General features: G+C 42.6%; 1 protein-coding gene across 3 annotated transcripts in view; it reads left to right on the forward strand.

Annotated features, from left to right (window-relative positions):
• The first annotated feature begins 302 nt into the window (after nucleotides 1-302).
• The window catches only part of HPSE (heparanase), a 34030-nt gene continuing 16694 nt past the window's right edge, over nucleotides 303-17638 (forward strand). For 2 of the 3 annotated variants that reach the window (XM_004282160.4, XM_033409979.2), the window contains exons 1-3: nucleotides 303-653; nucleotides 11671-11816; nucleotides 13565-13690. In XM_004282160.4, coding sequence (XP_004282208.1) covers nucleotides 430-653; nucleotides 11671-11816; nucleotides 13565-13690 — 496 coding nt within the window. In that variant the 5' untranslated portion in view covers nucleotides 303-429. The remainder of the gene's footprint in view (nucleotides 654-11670; nucleotides 11817-13564; nucleotides 13691-17638) is intronic. The other variant, XM_004282158.3, reaches the window with a different exon arrangement.

Here is a 17638-nt window from a genome sequence, read left to right on the forward strand (position 1 = left end):
CTGGAGGCTTTAGTTGAGGTCAGAAGACCAGGCGCCACAGGCGAGGACCTGGAAGAGGGCACCACTGGCGTTCTCACCAGCGCTCACCGGACATTGTGCTTCAGGAAGCCGATCCGGGATGCCCAGCGCTCCTCCCCGGGAGCTCCCTCCCCAGGCCTCCCGGGCGCTTGGATCCTAGCCACGTCCTCACCCTTTAAATAGGTGTGGGTGGTTTCTTAAGTGGACGTGACCACCGCGGAGGGGAAAGCGCGCAAGGAGGTGGGAGCGAGCGGGGAGGCGGGGCGGGTGGAGAGGGAGCAGTGGGAGGGGTGAGGAGTGAGAGGGCGGCGGAAAGGAGAGAAGGACGCTGTGGCCGGGCAGGAGGAAGTGCGCCGGGTCTCGACGGTCGCTGCGCACCCCTGGCGGGTGGGGCCGCCAGGTGAGCCCGAGATGCTGCTGAGCTGGAAGCCCGGGCTGCCGCTGCGGCTGCTGCTGCTCCTGGGGCCGCTGTGTCCCTGCTCCCCGGGCGCCCTGGCGGAACTCGCGCCAGCTGAGGACGTCGTGGTGCTGGTTTTCTCCACCGAGCGGCCAGTGCATCTGGTGAGTCCCGCGTTCCTGTCCTTCACCATCGACGCCAATCTGGCCACGGACCCGCGGTTCCTCACCTTCCTGGGGTAAGTGCGGGCCTGCGGGCCCTTGTCCTCTCCCCTGCCCTGCTGACATCACGCCCGCCCTGCCGGCCGCTCTCTTCTCTATACTCCGGGACCTTCTCATCTCTCTCTCTCTCTCTCTCTCTCTCTCTCTTTTTCTCCCCAGCCCACACCCTGCAGGTCCCCCAAACCCTTGTTTTCTGCCTTCATTCATTCAGCAAGTGTTGCCTGAGTGCCAACTAAAGGCCAGGTATTAGGGGAAACTGAGGAAAGAAACTTCCCATCTGCCCCAGAAACTCGCCGGAAGGAGGGGGCCCGGCAAGTGCACCTGGAGGGCTTTGAGCATTTGAATTTGCTGCACCTTGTAGGACAAGTAACACTGTGCGCCAGGCTTCAGTCTCTTAAACTCTGTTAGTAAGGTTAAAGGAAAAAAACAACTTTTTCCTTGGGGGAGGGGTGGGGGAAGGAAAAGGCCACAAAGGAGAATAAGCTTACTTATTCTATAATAAGACTTTTAAAGAGCAGTTTTACGTTCACAGCAAAATTGAGCACAAGGTACACAGATTTCCCATACTACGCTCTTTAAAAAAATTTTTAATATCACATCAGTGAGACCTGGAAGACTATTTCAGTGACTTACAGAGCCTTAATAAAAAGCTCTCTCTCCAAGAGATGTGCAAGATGTGGCGCTGCTTTACTAGCTGTAATTTTTTTTCTCACTTGAGAAAGACTGAGCCTAGTGCAGGTTCACTGGCCCCTGCCCATGAGTGCAGGCTGATTCCAAGATAGGGCGCCACAGGGACAGACCCAGGTCATCTAGGCCACTCATCTAGGTCATGAGAGCCTCCAGAGATGACCATACCTCAACCAGCACAAACAACTCGAATCCTGCCATTGCCAAACACCTACAGGCTGGGCTTTCTGTGCCCACACCTTCAGCTGCTATTGCTAATTTCAGTCACTTCCTTTGCAGATAAAAGCAGATAGTCTAAGGTTGCGAGATTGGCAGTGAGACCAGCCTTGGTTCCCAGCTCTGTCCAAACCGGTGGCTTGGTTTTTACAGGTTGCTTGGCAGCTCCAAGCCTCGATTTCTTCAACTGTAGAATGGAACTTCTAAAACCTTCCTGTAGAATTGCTATGAGCATTGGATGAGATAATAAATAAGCACTTAGTGTTTGACAGTGCTCAAAATTTGTTAATTGCTTCTTCCTGGAAATTGGTGAGTATTTGCTAACAATTCATCAGTTCTCTGTGCATTTCTTTCAATGGTAGTTAACCTCTATCTTTCCCCATGTGGCAAGAAAGGAAGAATTTCCTGGTGGAAAGGAGTTCCCACTTTTTCCCCTTTCCCTTATGGAAAGTGAGCTGATATCAGGCAGAAGCTGGCTGAGAGACAGAAGGATTATTCTGGTGAAACACTGAACTAGAGGGCTCCATATCTGAGGACCCCAGGCCTAGCTTGGGATGGGGGTGGGGGGTGGTGGTGATAGGGGAAGAGAGGGTGTGAGGTGCCTTACTGCAAACAGAAAGATTAAGTAAATGACCATTTATTGAATGTGAGAAGTACTTCACGTACTTCTTGAAATGTGAGAACTTAAGCCCTTTTCTGCTGCTGCAGCCAGCATATACCCTACCCCTCCCCAAGGAGGAGAGTTTGGGTATCCCTTCCTGGAGACACAAGTCCAAAATAAAAAACCTACAGTATGACTTTTGGGATCCAGGCCTGATCACCCTGCAGGCAAGCTAACCAACTTGATAGCAATGCTCCCCATCCCCAAACACACACAGAACTTCCATTCTTCTGAAACACATCTCTTAATTTCCCATAGCACTCTTTCTTCCCCCCTGGTCTCCACCTTTTTGTTAAAGGCTGGAGGATAATGAAACCAAAAAAGCATGGCATGCAATCAATAAGACTGTTTGTTTACAAAACACAATGTATTCCTGTTCATATGGGCTTCTCTCCAGGGCTGGCTCCTGACCCCTCCAGGTCCCTTCCCTGAGCAGAAGCTGTTTTCCATGCCTACTCCCCAGAGGCATCCACACAGTTCTCATCTGAGACCTTAAGGACTGCAGCTCAAAGAGGAATGAGCTCCCTCCCCTTCTTACCTGAGACGGAGCTTCTGAATTAGGGTTTGAGGGTCCATCTCCCCAGGATGGCTGACGCAGTGCCCAAAGTGACCTGGCCATCTCAGAAGACAGAATATTTAGCTTCCATCTCAAAAGACAACACAGGGCTTATCATCTATCACAGGAGCGGAGAGTCAGATGGGCATTGTTGTATTTCAGTTCCTCAAGAGTGAAGCTGCTTGGGTGAAGATGGCAAGAGCTGAGCAGATGAAAGCTGAAGTACTAAGAAGGGAAGGATTATAAAAATAGCTGGCACTAATTGAACCGTCGTCATAGGCCAGGCCCTGTTCTAAGCATCTCCTAGGCACTAATTCATTTAGTCCTTGCTACAAAACTGTGAGGTCAGTACTGTTATCATCCCCATTTTTAAAATGAAGAGATTGAGGCCTAGGGAGATTCAACAACTTGCCCATGGTCAGCCAACTATGACATGAAGGAACAGAATTTGAAGCCAGATGCTAATTGTAGACACACGAGTACACAAAAAGAAAATAAAGTAGTTCATATTTTTTAAAGGCAGCAGAGGAGGAATGGTAGAAAGAGATTGTCTGGAAATAAATTGAGACACTGATGTAATGAAAAGAAGCACTGTCTTGAGAACAGGAGAATCATGGCCCATATCGCTACGGTACTTCAAAAGAGGCCTAAGCAAATTCAGTCAGATGGCACGGTTCTGGTTTCCCATGGTGGCAAACAGATGTGTTTTGGGTTTGTTTTTTTTTTCCCCCACATTTGCAGTTAAAGAACATGGAGTACACAGAACTTAAATGCCAATGGTAGAACAATCTAGAATCAGAAAGGAGCATCTTTTCAGTTTGCCCTCTTCCTGGAGGTAACTCATCAACCCAGTCAAAAACTTCCTAAACCCAACTACATGCAGAGCTCCCAAGGGGCCCTGGCCCTCAAAGATGGGAGGACAGAGACCAGCAGGGCTAAACAGAAATAGAATGTGGGCCTCATGAGTAGGCCACATAATGTAATTTAAAGTTTTCTAGTAGCCATATTAAAAAAGGGAAAACAGAAACAGGTAAAATTAATTTTAATAATATATTTTACTAAACACAAAATATCCAAATTACTATCATTCAACATGTAATCAACACAAAATATTAATCAGATATTTTACATTCTTTTTCAAACCAAGTCTTCAAAGTCTGGTGTATGTTTTATATTCCCAGCACATCTCAGTTCAGACTAGGCACATTTCAAGCTTCATGTGGTTACTGCCTTGGCAGTGCAGCCACATTTCAATACAAGCACTGTTCACTAATTCAAGGTAAAAATTAGAGCGCCGAGTCAGTGGTAGAAATCACAGAGCAAAAACGGTGATGCTACACAGCGATTGCAGTGATAATGCAGCTGTGCTTGCATTTCATAAGGATTTGCCTATTTTATTTCAGCAAAGTTCATCCCTTCTTGCCAATTTGATAAATATTTATTATTAATAACTTTCAATAATCAGATTCCTGCATCTTCATGGACAAAGTTGCTTTCCATATTAGAAAAGCACTTATTATCAATGTCAAATGCATGTTTTGATAAGCAATGTTGGAAATAACCTCAGGCCCTCTTTGTGCCTGTTGCTGAGAGAAAGAACCACAGCCAGAGAAACAGAAAACTGAGAACAATCAACAAGCCATAGGCTCATAGTTTCTGACCCCTGAGACTCTGCGTTTCCCCCTGGTTGAGCAGCGCTCACTGTTTCCTTCCTCCACAAAGTCTTTCATTGTGCAGCCTAGAGCCCTTTGCAATGGTAACCCTGCTCCATTTTCCCTGGAGAATATTCTGGCCTCCTCTTTGCCCTAGCTAAAACTTGGCTCTTCTTTTGAAGACCCAAGTGGAGAAGTAGACGCAACTACTTCTCTGAAGTAGCCCTTTGGAGTAGAAGCTGTGCATTCTCCCACACTGCAGCCCTCCCCCATTCCCCAGTGTAGCTTCTAGATAATTGCCCACTGGTTTGAACTCCAGATTGCTGTGGTTCAAATCCCCATTGGCTTGTTACCTTGGGCAAATTACCTAGCCTGCTTTTGTTCAGGTTCCTTGTCTGTAAAATGAGGGTAATAATGACACCTACCTCTTTGGGTTGTTTGGGCATTAAGTGAAATAATCTATGCAAAGTGTGTAAAACACTCAGTTTGGATAACTTGATGCCTGCTAGAGATGACTGTCCTGATCCAGGGTGAGGTTTGCTATCTCCACGTCTGGCTCTCCTCCTACGCTCCTTGCGACCGAACTCTGCTCCCCTCTTATTCACTCCTCATTATTGACTGAAGATCCACATCGATCTCACAGTCTCCTCTGCACTCCCACGTCCCACCATCATCCTAGATGAATTCAAGTCCACTTGAATACTGTCTCTCAGTTTCCTCACACCCACGTTTTCTAATAATCTTCACTCAGTGTTTTACTGGAGCCAGTTTCCACCAGCTGGTGAAATGTGTGCATTTCTTCCCAACTCCATATTCAGTGACATCAACACCATTATCTTGAAATCAGCCTTGATGGGAATATTTACACCATGGAAATTGGCAAATGCAAAAAACAGGGCACTTTTCTGGGGGCGGCGGGCAGCTTCCTAGAACACACCATTTCACTCCATTTCAACCACCTGATGCCATGGCCATGCCTTGACTCTTTCCATCACTAAGAACCTTTCAACATCTGAAATCTTAAAATCTCCAATTCTTGGACTGTACTCCTTACCCTCTTAGCTTTTTTTTACTTTGTGGATCCCACCACAACTATTTTTTAAGTACCTCCACTGAACAGCCTCTTCCTTTTACTTCTTCCATATCTGATTTGGGCTTCTTGATTTATCACATGAATCATTTTTATGATAATATTCCCCAAACTCCTGCCCCATTTTTCTTCTTGCTAAAACCCAAACCTAGCTTAGTCTAACTATATTTTCCCTCTTTGGAATCTATAAGGTGGCCATAAAGTCTGGAAATGGAAAATATTATCTAATCATGTACTGTCATACATATTAATAAGCCACTTATAGGTATTTGCCTCTGCTTCCAGTCTTAGTGGCCACCCTGCATAGCAGGGCTGTTACGCTCTTGGGGGCAGAGGGGAATCTCCCAGTGACATGGATTGATGTCGTGCTGTAAATTCCTGGCCTCCAGACTTACTTGGCCTTTAATGCTACTCCTTAACACTCCTTTTCTGGCCTCTCTCATTCTCCACTTCCTTCAAAACTCTGATCCCACTTCCACTTCATCACTCTTAGTCTATGACCACATTTCTCTTTCCCAAAGAAAATGAAGTCGCTAGATAGGAACTTCCTTTTCTTCCTGCAGTCGATCCTGCAGACAGCATGGCTACCTATAGCTTTTTTCCTTTCTCTCTTCTCAGCCCAGTTCTTCTAGGTCTGCTGTGGATCCTGTCCCCTCCCCAAGGACTTTGCTCTAGCAATCATCTAGAGAGATTCTTCTCTCTCCAGTATCTTTAACCTCTCCCTTTTTGTTGGATCCTTCTTCTCAGCATAGAAACATCCTCAAGTCTTTCCCATCTCAAATACCTCCCAGCACGTGTGTCTCTGCATTCACCACCCTCTTTCTCCTCTCCTTTGCAGCCTTTCTTACTAACCATGCCTTCCTTAGTCCATCCTCATGATGTCCCCATCATCGTGTCATAAAATCAATCTCTCCCACATCATCAGTGACCTTTTATTGTGAAATCCAATGACTACCTTTCAATCCTTATCTTATTTGTCTCTATTATGGGTTGAATGTCTGGGTGTCCCCTCCAAATTCATATGCTGAAGTCCTAACCCCTGGTACCTCAGTCTGTGACCTTATTTGGAAATAGTGTCATTACAGATATAACTAGTTAAGAATTGGTCAGAATGGAATGGAGTGGGCCCCAATCCTATATGACTGATGAGCTTATAAAAAGGGGAAATTTGGAGACAGACATACACAGAGAACACCCTGTGCAGATTGGAGTTACACTGCTACAAGGAACTACCCGAAGTTGGGAAAAAGGCCTGGAGCAGATCTTCCCCCAGCACCTGCAGAGGGAGTATGGCCTTGCCAACACCTTGATTTCAGACTTCTAGCCTCCAGAACTATAAGACAATAAATTTCCACTGTTTAAGCCACTCAGTTTGTGGTACTTTGTTACTACAGCCCTAGCAAACCAATACAGTTTCCCAGAAGCATTTGACAAGGTTGACAATGGAAACACTCATCCCTGTGTCACTTCCATTTCTGGGGATTTCCCCAATCTCTCTAACAGTTCTTCTCCACCTCTTCTTCTAGCTTATCTTCAGTGTTGATGTTCCTCAGACTTCTGACCTAGGCCTTCTTTTTTACTTCACATAATCTGAGTGGTTTCACCCACTTCCGTGGCTTGAATTACTGTTCATGCAGTGGTGTGCCAGAAAATGTTTCACGACTGGCTCTCTGGGAGGAGAGGAGACTGATTTATGTTTTTTTCTGATTTCTGTAGTATAAATATCCCCACCATGGCTGACTTCAAACTGCCAACAGTTTAACAGCTGGTTCTCAGAACGAAACAGTTGGCTCTCACAAGCTGGTACGAGTCAGTGCAGGGTGGCTCCAACTCATCTCTGCTTTTGTGTCAGAGATAAGCAACTTATTTTTACACTTAAGGTAAAATAAAAATACCTGCAGACGTTTCTTTCCCCTAACAAACTGTTCCAGAAATGGAATATCTGCAGCTGCTTTTACGTGTTCTTTTGTTATTTCCACGTCGTTGTGGTGGCAGTGCTGATGCCAGTGGATTTTCCCCCCTTTCTTTTCACTGTATATGATAGAAATACTGTACCTTTGATCAATTTTGTTTTTATGAAAAGTTTGCAGCTGTTTTAAATCTGGTTTTTGTCAGAGGGCATCAAAATTGTATCTCAAAACAAGAAAATATTCCATTACAAAGGAGACAAAAAAGTCCTTCATACCAATACTTTGAAACATGTGATTTCCTTTACTTGGCAGGAGCCGTAGCACTGGGTTTTAATTTTGTTCAGAAAACAGTCTTTGTCTGGACCCACTTGCCCTTTCATCAGGCTGGACTTAACTGTTCATTCACTTGACGAATATTTATTAAGCACCAGCTGTGGGCCAGGTACTTATCTAGGTGCTGAGGAGATTCTGATGAGCCATACAGAGTCCCTGCTTTCACAGAGCTTAGCTCAGGGGTGGGGATAGATAGTAAACCAAATCAACAAAAAAGGAAGCTAATTTCAGAGAGTGGTGAACGCTGTGAAGAACATAAAGGCAGGGTAATGTGGTCGAGAGTGACCCGAGGTGGTACAGTCATGCTTCTGGGAATCAGGCTCTGATCCTCAGGCATCTGAGCAAGGTCGTGCACAGACACACATCTTGTGATACCACAGCTCCTTCCTGCTGCTCACTTACCCTTCCTTTCCCAGACAGCGCCAGTCTCTCCTGTCTCAATTACTTACAGATACCAGTTACACAAATCTAAATGAGCTTCCTCTATCATCAAACACAATCAAAATCAAAATTGAGGACCAGAATCGGTGCCTGGACAAAAGCAGTGGAACAGGGCCATCCCAGAGTGACTCTGGGAAAGTTCCTTGTATCAGTTTTAGGGCCACATCTCTGCACCTGTGGGCTAGGGATTCACTAGTCACTGACTTCTAGACTGAGGACTCTCCATTCTACACCTCGCCTTTATGTGTCTTCTGAGCTCCAGGCACACGTGGCCAAGGGCCTAATGGCAATGTTTTTTGGCTTTTACTGGCATCTCAAATTCTACAGCACTGTGCCCTGCCCCCATCTTCCTCCCTATCTCCAGTCTATCACCTATTCTTCATCTCAGCAAATGATATTACCATCTTCCAGATGCTTCCCAGGGGTGATCTTGGACTCTTCTCCAACATCCAGTTAAACACCAAATCTAGTATTTGTGTCTCCACATGTATCTTGAATTTATCCCTCTCTTCATCCCCACTGTTTTTACCTTACCTCAGCCCATCACTTTCTGTCTACATTAATGTGACCACAGTCTTGGTCCTTCTATTCAGTTATTTACACTGAAGCCTGAGATTCTTTTCTAAAATAAAAGTCTGGTGCGGGCACTCCACTGCTTTAAATCCTTCCATGGCTCCCCACTGCCTTGATATAAAATTGGAACTCCTGGACATGGTGGCTTACAAGCCCTCCATGATATGGTCCTGCTTGCCTCTCCAGTCTATCTTCTCCCAGCACCTTACTGTCCCCAATCTCTAGGCTCTCGCCACACCTGTCAGCTCTTCGGTGGTGCCATATTCCCTTCTTCTACCTCTGTTGTTTGCACAGACTTTTCTCTACACCTGGAACACTTTCTTCAATCCCACCTCACTATCTTCGATCTGGATAAAATTTTTTCCTTTTGAACATCTAACAGTGAAGACGCTTGCCCCTGGAAAACCTCTAACCACCTCCTACCTCTAGGACAAAGTCTGGGTTAAGATCCCCTTTGTATGTTCTGATAGCATTGTTTTGGAATTGCCTATTTACTTGTTTTTTTATATATATATATATATATATATATATATATATATATATATATATAATCACTGGACTAGAACAGCAGCTGCCTGTGGCTTTTTTGCCGTTGTAGCCCCAGCAACTAACATAATGCCTGACACAGAGTGCGCCTACAATGAATACTTATTGAATAAATTAATGGATGACTATGTCTCCTTTAAGTAACTCTTGTTTTTTTCACCTATTCTTAAAATGACAGAAACACACACACACACAGAGTCACCTTGTACGAATTAAAATATTATGTGCTTATTGGGCTTCCCTGGTGGCGCAATGGTTGAGAGTCTGCCTGCTGATGCAGGGGATGCGGGTTCGTGCCCCGGTCCGGGAAGATCCCACATGCCCCGGAGCGGCTGGGCCCTTGAGCCTTGGCCGCTGAGCCTGCGCGTCCGGAGCCTGTGCTCCGCAACGGGAGAGGCCACAACAGTGAGAGGCCCGCGTACCACAAAAAAAAAAAAATTATGTGTTTATAGAAAATGTGAAAAATACATGAAAGCAATAAGAAAGAGTCTACCATCCATTTCACCACATAATTATGACTCCTGTTATCTCCTTCTATATATATATTATTTTCATTGTTGAAATCATAGTATGTCTACAGGTTGTTCCTTTAATAGTAAAAGTTGTGGTTATTTAAAGTGCAGAGTTCCCTGGCATTAAGTGTATTCACATTGTTGTGCAGCCATCACCACCAGCCATCTTAGAACTTTTTCATGTTCCCAAACTGAAACTCTGTACCCATTAAACAATAATGTGCTATTCCCCCTTCCTACAGTTTATTTATTTATTCTTTTGGCCATGCTTGAAGCATATGGGATCTTAGTGCCCCAACCAGGGATTGAACCCGTGCCCCCTGCATTGGAATCTTAACCACTGAATCACCAGGGAAGTCCCTACAGTTTAGTTTTATTTGGGTTCATAGCATAGTGGAAATGGCTTTCTTCTGAATCCTTACTCAGTTCAAACGAACATTCCCATTTATCTTCAAGAGGTTCTGAGGATTTCCTGGCAGATGCCATCCTTCCCAGAGTTCTTTGGTGCTGTCAGGTAGTTCAGTCAATTCCATGTTGATAACATCCCTGAAGTCTCACTTTGTGCTACGTCTCCTCATGCCAGGACCCACAATAGGTTCAGGGGCCCTCGAAAATGTTTTAATATATAATGTTAACATATTTGTCTTTCCATGAATATCATCACAAAATATAATTAAAAAAAATTTTTTATGGTGGAAGAAGTTCATGAAGGCAAAAGTGCCTGGGTAGTACTGTAAATGCTTTCATGTTACAAACAAAAAAAATGGTGAGGAGGAATCACTGAAGTTTTTAACGCAAGACACTTATCCTTTGGTCAATTTCCACCTTTTAATTTCTCTTTCCTAAGCAAAAATAAAGAAATCTTACAGAAATTTTACATAGCACTATATATAGTTAAAGCAGGAGCATGCATTGAAATTTTAAATTTTAGGTCCTGTCTTCATTCCTAAGATGTCAAGAAATACTGTCAATTAGATAGTCCTCCTGGCATGATTTTCCAATTTGAAATAAACCCAAATGTAAACTAATTAACTGGGCCATTTTGAGAATGCACAGCATTGGTTCCATGTGTTTTAAGAGCTTTCCAGAGAGCACTGAAGCCAGGATCACATATGTGAGGCTTCAGAAATACATGGCAAGTGTCCCCGTTACCTGGGTCTTCTGTTTTTTTAGTTTTGTTCACTTAAATATTCATGACATCTTCATCTCTCTGAGAGAAGGAATTATAAATCATTCTAATTCCATTCTATAGCATTCTGTACCATTCTGAGTGCATAATATGCACCTATCAGGAGCATTTTGGGCTTGATGACATACGCATTTAGAATTGCTTGAATTGGAAGTGTCCTAGGTGGGTAGGAATTAGAATCTTACATCGTTCTAAGTCATTTGACTTAAATTTAAAAGGAAGGTTTTCCTTTGGGTGGAGGTGGGGCTTGGTTAAGGAGATGAAGAGGACTCCCAATCATTTATGAACTTCTCTGGGAACATAAATTTTTGAAGACAATCTATTTTTCAAAGAAACAGAGTCATCTTTCCACTCTCTCACCTCTTTTCCTCCATGAATCACAAAAGGTTATGAATTTTTTGAAAGTACTGAACATTATCCTCCTTGTCAAGTTGAAATATAAGCTCTTGCCCGAGTCAGAGCTCCAAGTTTTCTCAGGTGCCTAGAAGAGCAGTCTTGCAATTAGGAAGATTCCAATTGAGACGATGTCCCTGTTAGAGCGATATTTCTCCCTCCAGGGCCTGTACAGCTATTAGGAAATGGGTCCACCAAGAGAGAAGGGAGTAAATCTGTTTGACTGCATTGTCTTGGAAAAAATAATTTTAATTTCTTGCTTGTCTTTATAACAGTTCTTCAAAGCTTCGTACCTTGGCCAGAGGTTTGTCTCCCGCATACCTGAGATTTGGTGGCACGAAGACGGACTTTCTCATTTTTGATCCCAAGAAGGAACCAACCTTTGAAGAGAGAAGTTACTGGCAATCTCAAGTCAACCAGGGTGAAACTTTAAAGATTAACCATATATCTGAGTTAACTTGATAACTTGAGTCACTCGTGGGCATTCTCAGAGGAGAGCTATTGCTCACATCTAACAATTAATAAGAGATGAAGGGCTCCCAGCGGACCCGTGGAGGCACCTATACAAAAAGAGGAAGCGGTGGGCAGGTTTCCTCCTCCTGATGTTTTCATGAATGTGAGACATTGGGGCAGGGGGGATGGTGTGCTGGACACAACATTGGGGCAGGGGAGAGTTAATTGTGGTGTAAACAGAACAATGATTGTAGCTAAAAGGACAGAGCTGCCTAGAGGGGCCTGTGGGTAGAAATGCACCAAAACAAAAAGAGTATTTCCTGCTCAATACACAGCACTGATCAAGACCCATTTATTCCAAAAAATGTGTATGAAAGGTGTAATAAGGGGACATGGAGATATGCTCTGCTTCTAAGAATGGATTTCAAGACTTGATTTGTTGGGCAGTGGTTCTCAAACTTTATTGACTAGACATAATCACCTGGGGTGAGTTTGAATATTTGGATTCTTGGGCTCCAAACTTAGGTTACAAGTTTAGCAGGCTCCTCAGGTGATTCTGATATTGGGAGTCTGTGGGCTTCATCTGAGAAACACCCTGGGGCGCCACGAGGATTTGCCCTGTGTCTTTCATAAGTGCTATACAGACATCAAATGGAAGCTAAATCATTATCTTAACAGTTATTAAAGAACCATGTACATCATTGAATTACAATAGTGAATTATGATATATAAAAATGAACAATATTTTATTATTTTATATATTACATATTTCCTTCTGTTTATTTTCTGCAGTTAGGAAGTGTTTAGAACCATTAATAACAGTGCCAATTGATAGAATAGTGATTAGAAAAAAAGAAAAACGCAGGAGAGTTTTCTTAGTGTAACACGTTGGAATATGTTTAGACCGGGCCCTTTCTCACCAGTCATATGCATTCAAAAGGTCCCATAAATTTAGATAGGAAACTGTCCTTTGCTCATCAATTTTCTTCATCCTGTAGGGAGGGGGGATCACTGGGGTTATCCAAGTGCTTCAGAAACATCCTTTGTGAGCACAGGGGTAGATGAGGCACCCGCTGTCAGAGAGCCAGAATGTGCAGCTTCCCAGAAAGGAAGTCAGTGGGGGGTCAGCCAGTCCTGACAGCCGCCCCCAGCAGCCCTGCTGTCTTGTGATAAGGAAGCACAGTCTGCCTGATAGGATAGTGGTGGATTTTCCAAGTACACATGTTGTGGTCTCAGGAGCTTTGATGATACCAAATTTGAAGGAATAAAAGTCAACATTTCCTGTCCTACCATTTGGTAAGAGGAAATCACCATAAAGCAGATATAGTCCATGTAAAACAAATTTCTATGTATGTTGAAAGTGAACCTTAAGAGAACTGAACTATGTTTTTTTCTGGTGGGTTCTCTAGTAATTTCAGGTTTCTGAGGAGCCTTCTGAATTGTTAAATAACTTGAAGTTATGTCCAATGTATCTATGTCCAGTATATGTCCAGTGTTTCTTCAGAAACCTGCCCTTTGGCTGTTTTTTTGTGGTAATTGATTAGCCAGCAAATTTGACATGTATAGCAGAATATATCCTTCTCTGATGTTACACTTAACAACCAGAAACTCAATTATCCTGCTTTAGTCACATAAATAGCTAACTAAATAAGTGTATGGGATTTCAACCGTGTCACTGTGAAAATAGATTCTCTAAATTTTTTACTCCATTTGCAGATATTTGCGAATCTGGATCCGTCCCTTCTGATGTGGAGAGGAGGTTGAAGTTGGAATGGCCCTTCCAGGAGCAATTGCTACTCAGAGAACAGTATCAGAAAAAGTTCAGGAACAGTACCTACTCAAGTAAGAAATGAAAGGTATCCTGCAAGTGTCCCAGCCCCCAAAATATTTGGATGGCTTGAACTTGGGCTTGAATCTAATAAGCCCTATAGCAGTTACATAAAGCTGCATAATCCTCAAATGTTAGCAAGAGTTAATGGGCAATCTTCAACCCCAAACTTCTGTTTTTTACTTTTCTTCTCCTGACTTTGCCTACTAGCCACAGAGTGAAATATAGAATCATTCATTCACAAGCTAATAATGACCTTTACTGCTCTGAAGAACTAGGAAGTCAAGGAAGACATGGATATACTCCTTGTGTAAAAGTAAAATATAAAAGTGTGAAGAGTAAAACGTGAAACCATTCACACCTCATTGTGCATTCTGTTTCCCCTCCAAGAAGCAGCCACTGCCCTGCCAGTGATGTGTTGTGTATCACTGGCAGGGCAGCTTTCTCATTTTCTTTCCTCTGTGGGTTTGAAAACACAGGACTAGCTCAACTAACCAGGAATTTATTTCCATTCATGGAAACACTTTTCCAGTGTTTAAATGGGATGATGTCATTCAGGGCTTTACCACAAACAACTGAAACAAGCAATCCTTATCTAACTATGAAATATATTTTTATCCAAAAGTTGATGTTTTATACCCAACTAAGGAATGATGTTGCCCCAGATCTCAGTTAAGAAAGTAACCTGCTTAGATACGCTACAACTGTCTTCTTTTGGCTTTTGAAAAATAAATGATCTTGAAGTTAGTTTGGGTTAGTCAACATTTCTAAGAGTACATTATTGACAGTAAATTATTTCTTTGTAAGATTTTACTATACACTACCTAGATTCCAGTGTGTACAATGGATTTTTTATTTTTATATTTTTTATTTATAAGGTAAGGGAAAAAGTAACACATAAGAAATCAGAAAATAGGTTATATGCTAATAGAAAATGTGGTCCTCTAAATTAATTTTTGCATTTTAAAGCAGAGGGCAGAGGGGAGCTATGCTAATGGTTTAATAACATGATCTATGGTTGAACAGAATTTGGCAGGACAGAGCCTTCTCAGATCCCATTAAAGGGATAACAGAAGTCCAAGAGACCCACAGCAGGAAGGCCTTATTTGTAATTAATCATCTGAAATAAGCCTGCTAGGAGAAGACCCTATGGTATTAGGTAATCTATAGCTTTATACTTTTTTTCTTGGTCATCTTAAACATATGCCAATTTACCTTAATTTTTTAAATTAATTATTTATTTTTGGCTGTGTTGGATCTTTGTTGCTGTGCGTGGGCTTTCCCCAGTTGCGGCGAGCTGGGCTACTCTTCGTTGCAGTGGCAGGCTTCTCTTTGTGGTGGCTTCTTTTGTTGTGGAGCACGGGCTCTAGGCACGTGGGCTTCAGTAGTTGTGGCTCATGGGCTTAGTTGCTCTGTGGCATGTGGTATCTTCCCAGACCAGGGCTTGAACCCGTGTCTCCTGCATTGGCAGGTGGATTCTTAACCACTGCACCACCAGGGAAGTCCTAAATTTTTCTTTAAAAATGTTTGCTACCTCACATGATCTTTTTGGAACCAAGATGGTAGGTTTTCAACACCTTTTTCCTGCCTTTGGGATCAGGGCCTTCATAGCTTCTGCACCAGGGGAAAGCCCTTCTTTTACTAACTATGTAGCTGGGTCAGTATAATTCCAGCCGCCCTACTGGCAATGCTAAAATGTATAACAAATACAGATAGATAATTTGTATTTGGAAATATTTGACTTCTGATTTGAAATTTTCTATTTTAATCTGCATGTATTAGAAACATATAGATAGAAATCTATGGGACTTCCCTGGTGGTCCAGTGGTTAAGACTTCGCCTTCCAGTGCAGCGGGTATGGGTTTGATCCCTGGTTGGAGAGCTAAGATCCCACATGCCTCATGGCCAAAAAACCAAAACGTAAAACAGAAGCAATATTGTAACAAATTCAATAAAAACTTTAAAAGTGGTCCACATTAAAAAAGTCTTAAAAAAAATAAATCTACTGCGTTTGGTCTGGGCACCAGCTCATTATAGGGTTATCTAAGAAGCCAATAGGTGTCTCTACACATGGCTCTGCATCCGTGGCTAAGGTTGGTAATGCCTGAGTAACATCGTATGATGCGACATCATATGATGGAAGAGATAGCAAAAGTCTATTGTGTTAATTGCTTAATGGCCTGCACCTTTAAAACAGGTGTCCTAGAAGATATAGGTGAATTTTCTAATTACAGGACCCATTGGATGGTATGTTTCACTTAAGTAGAAAATGACAAAAACATTTGTCATGAGAATATAGATTCACACTGTAAACCTGTCTGGGCAGGAAAAGGAAGCAATGTTACAGGTATAATGTTGAGTGTGACTACAGAAAGGAGGACTCCCTTATTAAAATAATAATATTTAATAAGCTAATCCTTTTTTCTCCTTCTTCTCCACCTTTCTTCCTCATCATCCCACTCCCACACTGGATGCTGGACACATTTATGTAAACAAAAATGGTATAATAGTCAGTGCCAATGTATAATGTGTCATTTAGATTGTCTTCATTCCAGGGGTCTTTCCACCCTTTCATACGGTAAGAGATAAGAGATTGGATAATGACTGGGAATTGGATAATTATCTGTGAGTTTTCTTATTTTGAGGAGGGAATAGGCTGGGTGGGTTTTATTTTTAAGAGTGGATTTTAACTCAGTAATATACAGCCCTTATTCTAGGAGATGTTACTGTTACAGAGGGCATATAATATAAATTCAAGCTACTTAAATTCAAAGTGTTTTTGGAAAAATGTGGAAATAGAGGAAGAGTAAGGAATGAGCTGAATAAATACTCAAAAATGAAAACATTCTATGTTTCTTGAAAATGCCATAATCCTTGTAGAAGGTCTAGGCAATAATAGTGCTTTATATCTGTAAGAGTTTTTTATGGCTTACAAAGGGTTTTCACATGTGCTATTTCAACTTGGTTTTGTGAGGTAGATGGATGATGGTACTAGTTCCAGGATTGTAGATCTGTAGCCAGGGCTCATGCAGGTAAAGGGATCACTCCTGATCATTCAGTCTATAAGTGGGATAGTGGGGCTGGGAGCTCAGATCTATGATTCCTGATTTAGGACACTTTCTACAACATGATTAGCAGTATATGTCTAAAAGATAACTGTGACTAGGACAGTCACAGGGCCTTTATTACAGGCTCTATTACTGTGGCACTGTCACCAAATAGCTATGTGATATTGGGCAAAGCACTTTATTTCTTTGGGTGTCAGTTTCCTCATAGAAAAATGAGGGTGGAGGTTTGGGGAGGACTCCATAATCCCAAAGTCCCATGCTGTCCTCCACTGTGGCCCTAAGATCCCAGGAACAGGCTAGGACTCAGAGAGCTTTTCAGACCCCAATGTCTGTAACACCTTAATGATAGGCAGCAGGTTTGTGGAAGTGGGTGACACAGCAAATATCAAAAACACCTAAAATAGCTTGCTAGTGTTGTTACCGCCCCTCAGCCGTTATGTGCAGTATTAAACCTAAGGTTTCACTGCTCTGGTAATCCAAGTAGTTCAGGCTGAAGACTTAGAAACAGAGCCACTTTGAAGGAGAAAGGGTGTAAGTTTGCCAGATAGATAGAGATTTTTTTTTTAAACTAGGGAAGTGAATTTCTGTTTAATAGATAACTCTAAATATACATTAAGATCACCAGATCTATGCAGGTAATAACTGATTTAAACACTCAAAAATACTTTCTGCCACTCTCAAAAAGAGATTATAGGCTAGCTAATGGTTAAAAAGCTGAGTTCAAAAGTTCCAAAGCTTTAATAACTCCTTAGTGACTCAATTTTTTTCATAGCACATCTAGCCCAAAAGAAATACCTGAGAGTTTCAATTAAGCTGTTAGGTCTGAACAACCTAATAGTAACAGTTCTCATCATGTCCAACAGATGTTGATGCATTCCCTTGCAAATTTAAAAG

Source organism: Orcinus orca, chromosome 4 (assembly GCF_937001465.1).
Source record: "Orcinus orca chromosome 4, mOrcOrc1.1, whole genome shotgun sequence".
NCBI classification, from domain to species: Eukaryota; Metazoa; Chordata; class Mammalia; order Artiodactyla; family Delphinidae; genus Orcinus; species Orcinus orca.